The sequence below is a fragment of the Sus scrofa genome, chromosome 17 (genome assembly GCF_000003025.6).
Source record: "Sus scrofa isolate TJ Tabasco breed Duroc chromosome 17, Sscrofa11.1, whole genome shotgun sequence".
NCBI lineage: Eukaryota > Metazoa > Chordata > Mammalia > Artiodactyla > Suidae > Sus > Sus scrofa.
The window spans coordinates 48,671,957-48,690,091 of record NC_010459.5 but is presented as its reverse complement, the minus strand read 5'-3'; the positions used below and the strand labels follow the sequence as shown (position 1 = coordinate 48,690,091).

The following is an 18,135-nucleotide window of genomic DNA, read 5'->3' as shown; positions in this document are numbered from 1 at the left end:
AGTCAAGCACAGCTAAACACTTTCTATGGATTTTCCCCACATCAATCATATGAGCCTCCCAAGGACACTCCGAAGTGGGCTCTATCATTATTATTCCATTTCACAGATGAAATAATTTTTCGAGCGCATAATGGATAAATCAACAGCACCAAGCAATTTCTCCGCATCTACTGTGTGCAGACACAGAACGAGGCTCCCTGAAAAGCAGTCTTTACGCCTTCTATGAAGCTTAGTGGGGTCCCCCCCCTCAGGAAGCTTCCTCTAGTGAAGAAACAAGTTTTTTCATTCATCCAGCTACCATCATGCACCTTTTCTGTTGCAGGAACTGAGCTAAAGGTTCCTAACATAATTGTGCCTGTGAGGTGGGGCCGTCTTAGAGAATGGAGGGTGGGGTACACCCTCCAAGAATTTACAAGTCTTTTTCAGGAGGAAGGAAAGAAAACTGGGGAAACGAATCAGGAGAAAGTAAAAAGGTGACAGAGATGAGGAGCTTAGGAAGACAGAACCAACCCACGTCTAGATGGGCAAATACCCTCCCCTCCCCTCAGCTCTGGGCCTTAGCTCCGTGTTTGTCAACAGCAGGGCTGAGGTTTCTGCCAGTGAAAACAGGGTAGGATTCCAGGGTTGTGTTGGGAAGCCAAAGGGTTGCCAGCTCTTCCCCCCACCCCATCCCCCGTGGCCCAGTGGAGCTTCTCCCAGAGAAAGAAGGGAGGGAGCAGGTGCAGAAGCCCAGGACAAAGGAGCTAGCAGGGCGCCAGAGACCACTGTTCCTGTTAGCATCCCTTCCCCACCGCACCCTGGGTCCCCCACCTGACCCCAAGTGCCCACGGTACGGAGCCAGGAGCTGGCGGAAAGAACTAGTGCTGGGCTGGGGCATCAGTGGCAACGACAAGCTAACTCCAGGAAAGGAGCCTGCCTGGGGTGGTCGCGGAGAGCAGAGCGAAGGAAAAGGTTGGCGGGGCGATCGGTCTCTACGCACCGCGCTAGATCGCTGGGAGTCCTGAGCCTCGCGAACCAGGAGAGGGGCGTCAAGAGCTGACTGGGCTCAAGCAGTCGGTCCGGTAGGAGGCGGCCTTCTGGTGTCGGGCTCACTGCCGAGACCCTACAATTCAGAACGCGCCCCTGCGGTAAACCCCACCCCGGGAAAGATCGCGCCAACTCCTGCTGCAAGTCGTCTTGCAAACTGAGCAGCACGAGCATTATTTCCCAGCGGAGCAGCAGGGAGAGACCCTGCACGGAGCTGGAGAAGCCAGTTCAGCTGGAGGCAGTTGCTGGACCTGCAGCTTCCTGAAGGAAGGTTCCCCGAGGGCACCTTTGCAGCCGGGAGTGATTCCCCAACTTGCTGCCGCCGTAGAGGTGCAGCGCGGACAGGGGCGCATGGAGAAACCCACCGAGCACCCCGAGCGGGTGAACAACGCATCGAGCCTGGGTCCCATGCCCCGCCCTCCATTGGCTGTACAGGCGGTGACCTTGACCCTGGTGCCCCTCGTGTGCACCGTGGGTGTGGTGGGCAACGCCATGGTAGTCCTGGTGGTGGTCCGGAGCCGCCACATGGTCACATCCACCAACTGTTATCTGGTGAGCCTGGCCACCGCGGACCTGCTGGTGCTCCTGGCCGCCGGAGTGCCCACCGTGGCTGAGGCAGCGTCCGCTCGGGTGTGGGTCTTCGGCCACGCAGGCTGCCTGGGCATCACCTATCTGCAGTACGTAGGCATCAACGCGTCCACAGGCTCCATCACTGCCTTCACGGTGGAACGCTACCTCGCTATCTGCCGTCCCCTGCGCGCCCAGGCTCTGTGCACCGTGGCGCGGGCCAAGCGCATCGCGGCATCGGTGTGGCTGGGCACCGGCGCCTACTGTGTGCTCTGGCTTTTCCTGGTGGACACGCGCGAGACCGCGTATGCCGACGGCGTGCAGGTGCAGTGCGGCTACCGCGTGTCGCCGCTCTGTACCTGCCCATCTACTTCCTGGACTTCGCGCTCTTCTACGCGCTGCCGCTGGGTCTGGCCACCGTGTTCTACGCGCTCATGGTGCGCGTCCTCTTCGCGGAGCCGCGGCCTGCTGGCGGCGACCTGGGCCGCTCGGGCTCTGCGCACCAGGGCGGCCCTGCTGGTCCAGGGCGCTCCTCCTCCCGGGGCAGGAGAGGGGCCTTCAACTCCCAGAAGCAGGTAGGGACCTCCCTCGTCCTTCAGAGCCTAATACTGAGCCAGCAACACATTGGTGGATGGAAGCTTGGGCCTTCTGGACTTAAACTCAAGTTCAAATCCCGGCTGTGCCATCTACTAGGCTTGTTTTTGGAGACAGCACTTCTGCCTTTCGGAGCCTCAGTTTCCTCTCCTGCTGTATGAGGTAATGGCAGTACTGATCACATTAGAAGGTCCACAGAAATGGCATGATTCGTTTAGAGTCAACGTCACTAACTAAATTCGCCTTGGATTAGTATTAAATTTCCTCAGTGAGTACCTACACCATAGCGTAATTGTCCTGATGGGGAAACTGAGGCTCAGAGAGGTGAAGTGACTTTCCCAAGACCATACTCCTCCATCTGACTATAAACCTGCCCCAGTGACCGGACAGTCTGAAAGCCCAAGAGGAAGGTGGGTTCTGGGGAGATGGAGAGAAACTCAGCATTTATTGAGCACTGACTGTGTGCCTGAATCTGCAATGGTTCCTTATATCACACCTATTTTTATGGACCAGAACACAGGCTCAGAAGGGACAAGGGAATGACAAAGGTGACATGGCAAGGGAACTGGGTGCAGGAACCCAAGTGCCCAGACTCCTTGTCTCTCCCCACCTCCACTCCAACAGGGTGGCATTTTCCAGGAACTCAGGGGACAGAACTCTCTAGGTCCAGCTGTTCTTTATCTTCAGCTTCCACCCCCACCCACAGCTCATGTGGGAGCCAAGAGGACACCTCATCCTGCATCAGTCACTCCTGAGCCAGGCAAGGACCATCTGTGCCATCTCACTGCCTCCCAGGGTGGGCACACTGGGGAGTGTGTGTGGGGGGGTCTTCCCACTGCACCTTTGCTCAAAGCAGTTTTTAGAGGGAAGGCAGCTGGACACAGGCTGAGCTCCTTTCCTCCCACTGGCTTATTTGCTACTCTTTTGTCACTTTCAGACTCAAAGGACCGGAATCAAATGCTTCCCTGATCTATGCTTTAGGTGCAGCTGCTGGTGGGGAAAAGATTATTCCAGACCTGGGTTCTAGCTCCTAGCTTTGCCAATGTCTTGCTGTGTGGCTTTGGGGAAGTCACTTCACTTTGCTGAGCCTTGATTTCCTCCTCTGTAAAATGAGAATGATCATGGTGCCACCCACCTCAGTAAATATCTGGCAGAGAGTAAGTGTTCAATATATGGTACCTGTCATTGTTTTGTTGAGGCCTTAATGTCTTTTTTGATGGTGGGGGGAGGGTGTCTATGGACCAAGCATTCCTTTCCTGCCTACGAGAGTCCTTGCAGAAAGCAATGCACAGTTCCAAAAGGGAGGGAGCTTTAAAAGAAAGCAGACCTGTTGCAAGGTGGATAATAACAACAACTAGTTCAGAGTTCCCGTCGTGGCTCAGTGGTTAACAAACCTGACTAGAATCCATGAGGATGCAGGTTCGATCCCTGGCCTCGCTTAGTGGGTTAAGGATCTGGCATTGCTGTGAGCTGTGGTGTAGGTCACAGACATGGCTCAGATCCTGTGGCTGTGGTGCAGGCCCTAAAAAGCAAAAAAACAAAAACAAAAACAAAAACGAGTTCACTCTAGTAAGTGAACTTTTGCCACCCACGTTTTGGTCTCTGATGGGGTCACTGAGGACTCCAGGGGTAGGGGCAGGTGTGCTGCGCTGTGGCGCTCCAGGGTATTAGGGATGCCCCATCTCCCATCGACAGACGCCCCCTTGTGGCAATTTCATTCTGGAATTTGGAAACTGCATCTTTAGAAATGCCTTCCACCTGTGTACCACTTCGATGTGTCCCACCTCTAGGAAGCTTTATTTAGTCTATGCTGTCAAGGGGGTGCTGGGCAAGATCTGAAGACTTAGGAAGTAAAGAGGAGGGATCGGACAGAGGCATTACAGACAGACAAGGGCAAAGGCAGGAAGAAGTCAGGAGGGAGGGAGCTGAGTGAGTGAAAGAGCCAGAGGCGAGCATGTGGCTGGGACTGGGACGGCTGGGGAGAGGAAACGGTAGCCGAAGAGAGGCGGACATGTCCAAGGCCAACAGCTGGTTGGTGGTGGGGCCAGGATTCTAACCCAGCTCTGAACCTCAAGCAGTTGCAATAGCGGTAGTATAGAGGTTATGTCAGTAGCAGAAGCAGCAGTAGCAATAACCCACAATGAACACACATAGCATCTATGACACGCCTGGCACTGGTCTACATGGTTTTTTTTGTTTGTTTGTTTGTTTGTTTGTTTTTTGTCTTTTTAGGGCTGCACCCATGGCATATGGAAGTTCCCAGGCTAGGGGTCCAATTGGAGCTGTAGCTGCCACAGCGACAGCCACAGTGACACAGCATCCAAGCCATGCCTGGGACCCACACCACAGCTCATGGCAATGCCAGATCCTTTAACCCACTGAGTGAGGCCAGGGATCGAACCTGCGTCCTCATGGATACTAGTTGGATTCTGAACCTACCCGACCCACAACATTCTTTACCTTCACATTAACCCTCAGGTCCTTCAAACCCTCATGTCCACCTATGATGAGGGCAGTACTGTGTCTCCATCACATAGAGGAAGGGGCTGAGGCTCCGGGGCTTCCAATACGTGGTAGACCATCCACTGATTGGAGCTGGGAGGTTTCCAACTGCCTTGAGCAGAGCAGGGAAGGCTTCATGGCTGTTTTCTAGGTTGGGATGGAGCAGGAGGGAGGGCATGCATGAGGGCACAGCTGGGCAAGGCCCAGATCCTTTTTCAGGTCACTCCTCTTGCAAGTTCACAGAGGGACCTGGAACCCAGGACTCTCCCTTGGCACCCAGGCCTCCCTTTTCTCCTGTCTTACCCGGCAGGTCGCTAAGATGCTGGGGGTGGTCGTGGTCCTTTTCGCTCTGCTGTGGCTGCCCTACCGCACCCTGGTGGTGGTGAATTCCTTCCTGAGCCCGCCCTACCTCAACCTCGGCTTCCTTCTCTTCTGCCGCCTTTGCATCTATCTGAACAGCGCCATCAACCCCATTGTCTACGCCCTCATGTCCCAGCGTTTCCGGGAGGCCTTCCACGGACTATTTCGGTGCCGGCTGGCCCAGTCCAAGCTCCCACCTGAGGAGGCCACCCCTGTTTACTACAGTGTCATCAAAGACTGTCCCCAGCACAGACTGGGCTCTTGGAAGGAACCGGGGAGCTTGATGTCCAGACAGGGAGGGGATCCTGGCACCTCAGGACAAGGCCCACCCTCTTACCCCTACTGAGGGGAAGGGGTCTCTGTGCGCTGGGGGAAACGTGACTTTGGAGAGAGTATTGCTGGCCCGTGAGTATACTGTCACCTTGTGGCCCCAGTGGGAACTGCATTATCCAACAGCTGCTTGCGGCTCTGCCTTTTTACTTACGGGGATTTCTACCCTAGCAAGACCCACGTAAGTCGTATTGTTCAAATAACTCAGAAGAGAAATGTCCATACATAAATCAAAGTAAATATGAAGTCACAATTAATTTAATTCTAACAGAGCTATCAGGAAGATTGTAGGATGGTGTTACGTTCCCCCAAAAGATGTTAAAGTTTTAACCCCAGTACTTGTCAATATAAACTTCTTTGGAAATAGGGTCTTTTCAGATGATCAAGTTAAAATGTGGTCATCAGGGTGGGCCTTAATCTGATAGGACTGTGTCTTTACTAAGACTAAATGGGAGGAGAGCAGAATTTGGACACAGAGACAGACACAAAGGGAAGACGATGTGAAGATATAGGGAAAATGCAACCTACCAGCCAAGGAACACCCGAGGCTACAAGAAGCTAGGAGAGGAGTTCCCATTGTGGCGCAGTGGTTAACGAATCCGACTAGGAACCATGAGGTTGCAGGTTCGATCCCTGGATCCCTGGCCTCGCTCAGTGGGTTAAGGCTCTGGCGTAGGCTGGCGGCTACAGCTCCAATTAGACCCCTTGCCTGGGAACCTCCATATGCCGCAGGAGCGGCCCAAGAAAGACCAAAAAAAAAAAAAAAAAAAAGAAGAAGCTAGGAGAGGGGCTTGTGACAAGTCTCCTCACCTACCTCAGGAGGAATCAACCCTGCTGGCAATTGAATCTCAAACTTTCAGCCGCCAGGACTGTGAGACAATACATTTCTCCTGTTTAAGCCACCCGTAGGCTTCAGGTACCTTGTTTCTGAAGCCCTAGCAAACTAATAGAGATGGCAAGATAGCAGAAAGAATGCCTGGAGGACAGGCAGAAGGCACTGAAACACTAAGGAAATTTATTTTTGGCTGCGCCCACAGCATACAGAATTTCCTGGGCCAGGGATCGAACCCACACCACAGCAGCGACCCAAGCCACAACAGTAATAATGCTGGATGTCCTTAACCCACTGAGCCACCAGGGAACTCCACAAAAGTTTTTAAGAAGGAAAATACTAAACATCAAAAATAAAATTTACCTATGAACCTGTACCTAAAAGTGATGATTTATGAAATGTATTTATCCTGATCTTGTCTTCAGTGCTTATCTCAATGAGGATCCATTGTCTCTTCCTCAACACACACACACACACACACACACACACACACAGATATACATTTGAAAGTCAAATTTAACAAGTAGGCTAATGATACCCTTAGAGTCCTCTCATTTTGTGTATCTTTCTTACCCCAAATTGAAAAACCATCCATTTTGTTTCTTCATAGAAAAATCACATAGATGCACAAGCAAAAGTTCCCTCTTCCTTTTAAACAATCTCATATCCATGGATTACCATTGTTATATTTGGAGCATATCTTTCTAAATTTTTTTTCTTCTTAGGGCCACACCTGCAGCATACAGAAGTTCCTAGGCTCGGGGATTGAACGGGAGCTGTAGCTGCCAGCCTACGCCAGAGCCACAGCAACGCAGGATCCGAGCAGCATCTGGGACCCACACCACAGCTCATGGCAATGCTGGATCCTTAACCCACTGAGCGAGGCCAGGGATCGAACACATCTCCTCATGGATGTTAGTCGGGTTCATTACCATGAGCCACAAGGAGAACTCCCTATCTTTCTAAATTTTATCTAAATGTATACAGTCATGTGTATTTAATGTGCATAACTTTATCCAAACATGTACATGTAAAAGAATTATGCTTAATAGATTTGTTTGCCTTTTGCTTTATTTCATTTACCAGTCTATTGTAAGCATTTTTTACGTAAATTTATTCATTCTTACTGACTACACAGTATTCATTTAGTGCCTGCACCATAATTTAGCTAGTTATTCCCTACCAATGTATATTGATTTCCCTTTTTTTCTATTTTAAACTATGCTACAATGAACATCCTTCCAAAGGCGTCTTTGAAAATGTAAATGCGATGCTGAAAAAGCACATCTTGAGAAATGATTTTTTAAAAGTAAATTTTAGTCTTCCACTGCTGTTTAAATTTCTTTTGAAAGAAGCTCTCCTGGATAAAAACTCAGCAGGACCCATGGTTTTTCTGCCTCTTCTTAGGTGACAGGGGGACCTACAATCACTTACCGTAAAGACAGCATCTATGTAGCAATTAGAAGGCAAAGTGCATGAATGATAATTGCAATATAATCTTCCATTCAAATCTCATTCTCTTGCCCCTCTGGCTGAAAGATAAGTGCCAGGAAGAGAGGGCAAGGCATAAGAACAGTGCCACCCTACTGTGCTATGTAAAAATGCACACAGCTCCTGCGTTATAGACTTTCTATGCTACGCACACACTTGTTTATTTAAATGCCTTGCTCCAAAGCAGAGACTGAAAAGGGGTTTGGGGGCAGGTAGTTTATTTGGGAGGTGATTCCAGGAAGTAGGAATGAGAGATTGGAGAGAATGAGATAAAGGAGGAGAAAGCCATCATAAGGGAATGTTATTAAGGCCACTGGTGTAAACAACAGAATTGGATTGTGCTGGGACCTCTGAAAAGCAGACAGGATACTCCCAAAATAGTTCTCCCAAAAGACAAGAGGCTCGGGCCCTTGCGTTCTGTGCTTCCTGGCAGAACTGTCCAAAACTCAAGATCTCTATCCCAACAGAGTCTAAAGTTGTGGAACAGGAAAGCACAAATTCTGCACATGGAAGTGATGGTAAACGATGCCAATCCTACCGTCCCTCCTTTGTTCAGTCACTACTGGGGATCCACCTGCACACTGGCTACTGATTCAAGGCATGTGCCACATCCTGCTGGACAGCTCCCCAAACTCTCAGGGTATTGTTCCGAAACTCCTACCTGAGCTGAGCCCTTAATAAAACCACACCATAGATCTTTCCAGCTGGTGCTTCAGGCTGATGCCATATACAGGTGGACTAGCGTATCTCATGGTCACGTGCCCGTTGTCACACCTCTTGGGCTGAGATGGGTCCCTTGATCTGTAGTGATAATTATGCAGGGTCCCATCAGTAAATCAGGTGTTTCATAAGTTCTGAAATAGTGACGTAAAGACACTATGGTCAAGAAAGCAAACCCATATCCAAATTCCATGTCAGTTTCGGCAAAGGCAAATCAGTGCTTCAACCAGGGTCAATGGCTCAGTGTCAATATCTGGGATGAAAAGTCAGACATTCAGAGGCGGCAGCAGCAGCAGCCAGATCAGCCTTGATGAGAGGCAACCCTGTACTATGGGCTCCTACGTAACTTCTATCCTTGTCCCTGTGCTGTTGGGCTTATCCATGGCCTTGATCTCCATCGTAATGGCTACTCCATGAGTGGGCTTGTTGTTCAATCACTGATTTGGATAAAGACATCCATGGACTAATACTTTTGTCCACCTGATCGATGTTCTTTGATGAGCATGGAAATGAGACACTGTGGGAAGCAGAATGCTAAGGGACCCACCCCTCAAGAGCCCTGGCCCTGTGTACACACACTGTAATCCAGTTATACAATCAAACACTAATATGGGTACTGCGGTGAAGGGATTCTGCAGGTGGAATTAAGGTCCCAAATGAGATGACCTTCCAATAGGGAGGTTATCCAGATAGGCCTGACTTCATCATCTGTCCTTTGAAGGCAGAATCTTCTCCAGCGGGCCACAAAAAGAGGACTTTAGATATGCTTCTGCTGGCCTGGAAGAAAACAACACCTAGGCTGTGAACTGCCTGCGGGGCCGTGTGGTAAGGAGCAGAGCAGTGTACCTGCTTGACATGCCAGGTCCTACAACCCCAAGGAAATGAATTCTACCAACAACCGGTGAGCTTGGAAGAGAACCCCAAGGACCAGATGAAAATCATAGCCCAGCTGATACCTTGCTTTCAACCCAGAGCGGAGAACGCAGCCACACCATGCTCAGACTTCCAATTTACAAAAGTGACAAGATCATACATTTGTGTGGTCTTAAGCTACTAAGTTTTTGCTACTTTGTTACACAGTCATAGAAAACTAATACAAACACAAAGATCTTCATAATTTTTGCCTACTGCCATCAGTTCTTTTACACGTCTTTTCCTTGGATATTCTTGCCTCCGCCCAGTCCTCCAATCCTGCTCTTTCCACGCCACTTATAAGCTAGGCAAGTCATGCAGCGCTCCATAGATTTTCTTTCAGTGTGAATTCTTGGATAGAGAATGTTTGAATTCTACATTTTCATATATTCAAAATACTGATACAGATTCAGCAAAACAGGTGAAAGCTTTGCTGGTTGCAACGTTGGTTACACTCTTGTGAATGCTCCCCTATGAGATCCCAGATATATAGAAGACTTTCTCATTTTTAAAATGTTCATTGGGGGTATTTCCCAGTGTGTTTTCTAATGTTGAATGGGAAAAACAGTAGGAAGAATAGGGGACTATACACTTTAGGTGTTCCTGAAAGATTCAGATTTTGGAATCAGTCGTCTTTTGATGGACATTTCATAGTCTGTAGTCTTCGCTTTTCATTTACAGTCTTAGGTGAAATCAATATGCACCTTTCCTCCTTGTGTTAATGGTTCCTAGCAATCAACAAATCTGAGTAAAGAAAGCAGCCGCTCACCTAAGGCACCAACTGGGTGGCGGCCGCGGTGCCTTATGGGGAATGTAGTCCGAAAGGCGACGATCGACCCTGGGGAAACCTGGGAAGGGCGGCTGGAGGCCTCTTCTGCGCATGTGCCTTCCGGCTCCCTACCTGGGCGCTCTCTCCGGCTTTCCAGGTTCTTCATGAGGCGAGTCCTGCAGCTTCCAGACCTTTCGTTCCATGGTCACCTGGACCTGGCGAACTGGGAGCGAAGCGGGTGCACTCACAAGGGCTGGCGGGGCTCTCCGAGCCCTCTGGGGCTGGAAGCGAAGGGGCTGGCGGAGCGGCCTCGGTCGGCCAGAAAGCACGCGCGCTCTCCCGGCGTCCCTCTCTAGGGACGTCTGGAGGCTGGTTTCTGATGCTCCGAGAGAGAGGCAGCGAGGGCAGAGCTCCCGACCTGCAGGCCTCGTGGCGGGCGCTCCCTGCAGCCCTTCTTTGCCTGAAGAAGGTGCTCTGTGAAGGTGAAAGGTTTGTACGTCCAAATGCATCTAAAATCTGCTCCCAAAAGTTCTGCTGAGGCACTTGTGAGGCAGCCTGTCGGTCTGGGTCGAAGAGGACTGGAGGACGGCGGGGAAGGGAACGAATAGTTATTACAGAAACAAGTATTAGATTTATCATATTAGTTATTTCGTGCTAAGCATGTATTAGAAGAAAGATGTGGCCTGCATTTGAAGGGAATGGCCAGGGTGCAGGTTTGACTGGAAAGATTTGGGGGCGGGGCTGGGGGGTGATGTCTACAGCGTTGCACAAGGTTTGAAGGGCAGGATGTTTGGGTTCAGATCAGGCCCTGCCACAAACAGCCCAGCATCCCAGGGCGTGTTATGTAGACGAATCCTCTTTTCTCATCTGTAAAAGGAGCACAGGAATACTCTTTGCCGCATAGGGTTGTTCTGAGGCAAAACGAGATGGCTCTGTGAAGAGCAAGCCCAGAGGATAATACACCCTCGATATGTATTCCTTGCTGTCAGTGTTGGATTTTTAAATATCCTCCTCAATCCTCCCAAGCGGCTGTGAGGTCAGCATTGCCACCCCTGTTGGAGCACATTATAAAACCTCATTTAGAGAGAGCTGAAGTGATTTATTCTCTGGTGAATGAGCTGATTGCAAAATAAGGTCTGTTTTATTCCCAGTCTCATGATCTTTGTAATATACATTCCCCTCTGCCTACACCCAAGCGGGTTTTCTCTGGCATGAAGACTTGCCCTGTGTGTGCCCTAGAAAGCAGTTATTCTTTGTATTTTGATCATCAAACCACTGGACCTGTTTTCCTTGGGTCACAAGGCATAATCAAGGCTTCTAGGGCTTTCTGCCTTCTGCGATATTGTCTCACTCCTGGGTAGACTTGATTGGATTTTAGAAAAGGTCAGGCTCACCTTGGACTCTCAAGTGCAGATTCCAGCTAATGGAAACGGGGCTGCTAGGCCCAGGTGACGTGATGCCATCCTAGGGAAGGAAAAAGCAGAAGGTTCCAAGAACAGAAACACACCCTGGAAGAACATATTCCTGAACTGAAACCTCTCCCTAGGCCATTAAGGCCAAGACAGAATTCTTGAAAGGAACATATTCAAGAGTTACTGGGCCAGAATGTTCCTCTCCAGGGTGAGCAAAATCTAGATGGCCACACCTTCTTCAAAGAACATTGATTATTGTGATTCAGCAAAACCTCTGTTCAACTTTCAGAAGGAAGATGGAAGTTGCAATGGAAGGGAATGGGCAGGGTGCAAATTTGTCAGGAAAAGACACTTCACTGAAGGATTTGTGAGGCCATGGGTTGGAGGGAAGGGGTGCCAGGCATAGCTAAGGAGATTGTTTCTCATTACCTCTTAAACATGTGCGTATTGTTCCCTACAATCTCCACTCTGTCTTTCTGATTATTCTGAGTTGCTCAAACGATGTCCATCACCACACTTGGATTTACTGAATTTCTCCCTTATCACACAATAGCAGTGAAGAGAAGTTTTTATTTTATTTACTTTAATGATTTTTCTTTCCATTACAGCTGGTTTACAGTGTTCTCTCATTTTCTACTGTACAGCAAGGTGACCCAGTCACACGTACATATATACGTTCTTTTTTCTCACATTATCATGATCCATCCTATGTGCCCAGTGCTGTATAGCAGGATCTCATTGCTTTATCCCTTCCAAAGGCAATAGTTTGCATCTATTAACCCCAAATTCCCAGTCCATCCCACTCCTCCCTCTCCCTTTGGCAACCACAAGTCTGTTCTCCAAGTCCATGATTTCTTTTTTTGGAAAGGTTCATTTGTGCTGTATATTAGATTCCAGATATAAGTGATATCATATGGCATTTGTCTATCCCTTTCTGACTTCACATAGTATGAGAGTCTCTAATTTCATCCATGTTGCTGCAAATGGCATATTTTGTTCTTTTTTATGGCTGAGTAGTATTCCATTGTGTATATATAGCACATCTTCTTAATCCATTCATGAAGTTTTTAAAAAGATCTAATTTTGCCTTAAAGTTAGGACTTACACGGTAAATATCTTACCCAGTCATGCAGTTTACCAGTGACGAACCAAGAATGAATTCAGGTCTCTTGACTGCCCAAGTCTGGGTTCTGTGCTTTAACACATTTAAGTTAAAAACAACTTTCTTAGCCAAGATCCCTTGTGAAAATGCAACTAAGGGAGACCAAACAAAAAGATAAAACTTAAAGCACTTGATTCTTTCTTTCTGAGCTTCTGGATTCTCTGATCTCAAGTGGCTAAAAAAATATTAGTAGGAAAAAACGGTAAATGATATATCAGTATTTTTCTGGGCCAATAAATATTTTAATCCTAATGTCAATTTTGGTGCTGGAATAGTGTTCCAGACTTTGTATATACTAAATTTTATTGACCCAGTCTCCTATTATTGGACTCATGGGTTATTTTTAATTTTTTCAAAGTCATGAATTGGTAGTAATTCCATAGAAACCACTGTTTACATTCTCTCAGTGTAAAAAGTTCTGTGTGATCATTTCAGAATTGTAAGTTCTGACAAGTGGATATTCCCTCAATACGTGTTCCTGTACCAGGTTGGTCAAAGGGCCAGTTTCTTGGTGGCTGATTCTAAGAGCTGCTGTGTTAGCCAGACCTCTTGTGATTCCTTTCCTCTTTCTTTCTTAACTCAGCCCTGGTGTCACCAGCCTTGGCCCTTTCTCAAGACCATCTGAAAAATGAACAAATCCCAGGTAAGTTGTTTAGGGATTTACCTCCCACATTTTACAGTGGATCATTGAGAGGTTTAGCATTCAGATGTAATAGTAGAAGTCTGGAAGACTCAGCACTGGAGAAAAGAGTATCAAATCAACCCTGGAAAAGTTGGCTTAGTTATAGAGAAATCAGATGTTATACCTAGACTTATTAAAGTTGTGCCAGACAGGCCCAGACAATATGAGATAAGCCTCACATTGGTTATTAGGAAAGTTTTCTTTCCTTCTTTCTTTCAGCCGCACCCATGGCACATGGAGGTTCCCAGGCTAGGGGTCTAATTGGAGCTATAGCCACTGGCCTACACCACAGCCACAGCAACCCCAGATCCGAGCCTCATCTGCGACCTACACCACAGCTCAAAGCAACGCCGGATCCTTAACCCACTGTGCCAGGCCAGGGATTAAACCTGCGTCCTCATGGTTCCTAGTCAGATTCATTTCTACTGAGCCACAACGGGAACTCCATAATTTTCCTATCTATTATTCTTTCCAGTTCCATTTGTATATGGAAAGAGTCAAAATCCCTAAGGTTCCACTCCAAACCAAATAACGATATACCTTTTATGGACACAATATTGTATTCCAGGAAAATTTCAAAGAACATTGTAAAGATATGTAAAAATACTTTGTGTTCAAATGTCTGCTGGTCATGGGCTTGGGTCATCATAAACAGAGTTTTCATCTCTGTGACTATGGAGGATGTTAGAAAGTTGTACAAGAGGAGTTTCTGTCTTGGCGCAGTGGTTGAGAATCTGACTAGGAACCATGAGGTTGTGGGTTCGATCCCTGGCCTTGCTCAGTGGGTTAAGGATCCAGTGTTGCCATGAGCTGTGGTGTAGGTCACAGATGCGGCTCGAATCCCTCGTTGCTGTGGCCCTGGTGTAAGCCCGTGGCTACAGCTCTGATTAGACCTCTAGCCTGGGAACCTCCATATGCTGCTGGTGCGGCCCTAAAAAAGACAAAAAAAAAAAAAAAAAAAGAAAGTTGTACAAGACCTGGGGCATTTCCCTTTTGAATGGGACTCTCCTGCATGTTGTTGCCAGCCCACTGCCATCTCTTGTTCCCTCCCTTCCACAAAATGCCACCAGCATCTCACAGCCAACAGTGTCTCCACAGACATGCGGCATGGTGGAAGGTGTCATGAGAACCACTGTAGAGCAATGATAATTTGCATTTAGCTTCCTGAACGCACCCTGGCTTGTACACACCCCTTCTTTCCCCCCTTCGGATGGTCCCCTATCTTCACATTGATCTTCCACATCACGGAACCCGTTCCTGCCCCTGTACCTTCTTTGTCTGATGGGCTGTGTGCTCACATAGCCTTGCAGGCTGTCTCCACCTTGCACTGCTTGTAGAGCCTGGGCATTCCTGATGTGCCTTCCTCCCAGGGTCAATGTCAGCCTTTAAGCTGTAAGTGCACACTACTCATCCTTCGGTCCATATGCTCTCGGCCAACCCTGCTCCTGGTGATGTTCCTCGTTCTTTTACAGGTGGTCTTGTTCTCTATGAACCTGGGAGCTATTCTGCTCTGGATGGGTGACCATCCCACTTACTGAGTCACTTACAGTTGACCTGAGTCATCAAGAGAACTGGGCTTCCTTTTCTTTTGTTGCAAACACCATTCAATCTCTTACAAAATGAACACACTTCACTGCTTCTATATTGGACCTTCCACCATCACATGCTACAGAGTCTGCCTTGGTGAGTACACCAGGACCCCTGGTGAAGGCTCTCCACCTGTGTGGCTCTCTCTCCCTGGCCTTTTGCTTCTGACATTTTTACCAGTCATACTTTCTAGACAGGATGACCTTAGATGCCCAGTGTTATGCATAAAATGATAAGACCCTGCTTACCTTTAGGAAGCATATGACTTCTTTGGAGGAAGGAATCCATGGAGGAAATAATTTGGATAATGTGACAACTTCTAGTTAAAGTATAGGAAAGAGTCGAAAAGGGGAGTGGTTAAATTACCGGATAAGGTATATCTGTATGAAGGTGTATAGCAGGTCTAAGAAAAAAACTGATGTAAAGTGTACAGCAGTCTGGAGGCTGTATGTACTATGTGAGTATCTGCAGAGTTGGAGAAGGTGCTCCATTTCTTTCTGCTTTCTTTTGAAATAATTTTAGGCTTCCTAAAGAATTAGAAAAATCTAAAGAATGAAGTATTGCCATTTGCAGCAACGTGGATGGAACTAGAGATTATCATACTAAGGGAAGTAAGTCAGAAAGAGAAAGTAAATACCATATGATATCACTTATATGTAGAATCTAAAATACGGCACCTATCTACAGAACAGAAACAAACCCACAACCTAGAAAACAGGCTTGTGGTTGCCGAGGGGGAGGCAGTGGGATGGACTGGGAGTTTGGGGTTAGTAGATTACATTTAGAATGGATAGTAAGATCCTACTGTATAGTGCAGGGAACTATATCCAGTCTCTTGGGATAGACCATGATGGAAGATAATATAAGAAAGGGAATGTGTGTGTGTGTGTATGTGTATGTATATATGAATGAATGGGTCACTTTGCTGTACAGCAGAAATTGGCACAACCTTATAAATCGGCTATATTCTTTTTTTTTTTTTTTTTTTTTTTTTTTGTCTTTTTGTCCTTTTTAGGGCTGTGCCTGCAGCATATGGAGGTTCCCAGGCTAGGGGCTTGATCGGAGCTGTAGCCGCCGGCTTATGCCATAGCCACAGTAACTCGGGATCCGAGCCATGTCTGTGACCTCAACCACAACTCACGGCAACGCCAGATCCCCAACCCATTGTGCAAGGCCAGGAATCGAACTCACAACTTCATGGTTCCTAGTCGGATTTGTTAACCACTGCACCATGACAGGAACTCTGTAAATCAGCTATATTCTAATAAAAAATTTTAAAAATCAAAAATAAAAATCATACACAAGGTAGGCTCATACCCTTCGCCTCACTTCCCCCAATCTTTGAAAACCACAGTACAGTGATCAAAACCAGGCAGTTAACATTAATATGATGCTGTTAATCTTATTCCAAAGGGTTTTTTTTCTAATTTTTTTTGTTTTTGTTTTCCTCCAAATCAATAGATCTTTGCATTTGATAGTTCCTTAATCCAGAGGAGCTGGGCCTGAAGTCCGGTCCCCTGCAACAAAACATTTATAAAGAATTCTCGGGGGAGAGGACAAGATGGCGGAGGAGTAGGAGGACACGCTCGCCCTCTCCCACAAACACAACAAAAAAAGCACATCTACAGAATAAATGACTACACAGAACAGCAACCAATCACTGGCAGAGGAACTTAAACTCCAATAACGGCAAGAAATTCGTGACATTATTGGGCAGAACGGGAGAAAAGAGGAGAGTGAGAGAAGGTGAATCCGAGCGGGACGGGCGCTCCCGAAAGGGAACTGCGGAGGAGAAAGGGATCCCGCACCCTGGAAAGTCACCTACCGGGCGAAAGATCAAACGAACCGGAGGAATCTCCAGATGCAGAGAAGAGTGTAGCAGTAAGTTGGAGTACGGAAAAGCTGATCAAGAACCCAACGGACCATCTGAACTACGGGCACAGTCACCAAAAATTGAGACGCCTGGGTGGGGGCTGGGCACTGAGTCCTCGGCTCCAGAGGTTAGTCCCCGGGAAAGGGCCGTGGGACGATTGGGTGGGGGCTGGGCACCGAGACCTCGCCTCTGAAGGTTAGTCCCCGAGAGGGGGCCGGGGGACGCCTGGGTGGGGGCTGAACACCGAGACCTCGCCTCCGAAGGTTAATCCCTGAGAAAGGGCCGGGGGACGCCTGGGAGGGGGGCTGGGCACCGAGACCTCGCTGCAGAAGGTTAGTCCCCGAGAAAGGGCTGGGGGGGGGCGCCGCCTGGGTGGGGGCTGGGCACCGAGACTTCGGCTCCAGAGATTAGTCCCCGGGCTAGGGGGGCGGGGCAGAGCGGAAACTGCTTGGGAGGTCTAGAAATCATTTGACGGGGCGGAGACTGCCTGGGAGACTAGAAAACAAAGCTGTCACAGAGGAAGGGAGCAATACTCCAGGGGCGGGGAAGTGGAAAGCCACATCAGAGGGAACCTGGGAGAAGAGCCTGGTCTGCGCCCGTGCTGGGGAGGGGAGAAAAGAAGGGGTGGGTCCCCACAGAATACTTCCCACGCCACAGCAAGCGTACAGGCCCGCTAGCTAGCTGAAAGCTGTGCTTCCCAGTGCATCCCCTCCCCCCACCCCCGCCACGCCCTACGCTCTCACGGACCTGGGGCTGCCTGCCATCCAGGAGGGCTGGCCTCAACAATTGCCTGAAGCCTACCACCGCAGGGGCTGTCCATGCACAGGCCTGCTTGCCCTTTGGTGGGGCTACACTTCTGCAGAGCAGCACCAAACACCACCAGCCCCCGAGAAAAGGCCTGCAGCCCAGAAAAGCTAGAACAAGCTCAGCCAGGCTGTGAATAGATCGGCCTAATTCTCGGACGGTTTTTCTGAGTCGGGTTGCCCTGGGGAGGAGCCTCTTCAGTTTCCAACGGCCCTGCTACCCGCCCAAGCCCCCAGGGGGTGCCCCACTCCCGTGAAATAACTGCTCAGCACCACCAGCCCCCTGAAAGAGCCCCTGCAGCCCAGAAAAGCTGCAACAAGCTCGGCCAGACTGTGAAAAGATCCGCCTACATTCTCAGGCTGTCCTTCTGAGTTGGGCTACCCTAGGGAAGAGCCTCTTAGGTTCTCAGTGACCCAGATAGCTGCTCCAGCCCCAAGGGGGTGATGCACCCCTGAAGAGCAGCTGCCCAACACCGCCAACCCCCTGCAAGAACCCCACAGCCTAAAAACACA

The 18,135-nt window shown here is 48.8% G+C and overlaps 2 protein-coding genes across 2 annotated transcripts; both read left to right on the top strand.

Annotated features, from left to right (window-relative positions):
- Positions 220 to 6,009, top strand: LOC100738769 (thyrotropin-releasing hormone receptor-like). Its single transcript, XM_013985448.2, is given in 3 exon segments — positions 220 to 1,936; positions 1,939 to 2,168; positions 5,000 to 6,009. Coding segments are annotated over 3 exon segments (1,185 nt in total). The 5' UTR covers positions 220 to 1,377; the 3' UTR covers positions 5,396 to 6,009.
- On the top strand, positions 8,228 to 16,618 carry LOC100624414. The gene is made up of 4 exons (XM_021077697.1): positions 8,228 to 8,342; positions 10,109 to 10,592; positions 13,261 to 13,320; positions 16,408 to 16,618. Exons 1-3 carry the CDS (start codon positions 8,228 to 8,230, stop codon positions 13,307 to 13,309), a joined length of 648 nt encoding a protein of 215 aa, XP_020933356.1. The 3' UTR covers positions 13,310 to 13,320; positions 16,408 to 16,618.

Bases quoted from the DNA above. Each gene is read 5' to 3' on its own strand.
- LOC100624414 (XM_021077697.1), top strand. From the start codon at position 8,228: ATGCCAATCCTACCGTCCCTCCTTTGTTCAGTCACTACTGGGGATCCA. The intron at 8,343-10,108 runs GTATTGTTCCGA...CGCTCACCTAAG, and splicing joins CAGCTCCCCAAACTCTCAGG to GCACCAACTGGGTGGCGGCC. The intron at 10,593-13,260 runs GTTTGTACGTCC...TTCTTAACTCAG, and splicing joins GTGCTCTGTGAAGGTGAAAG to CCCTGGTGTCACCAGCCTTG.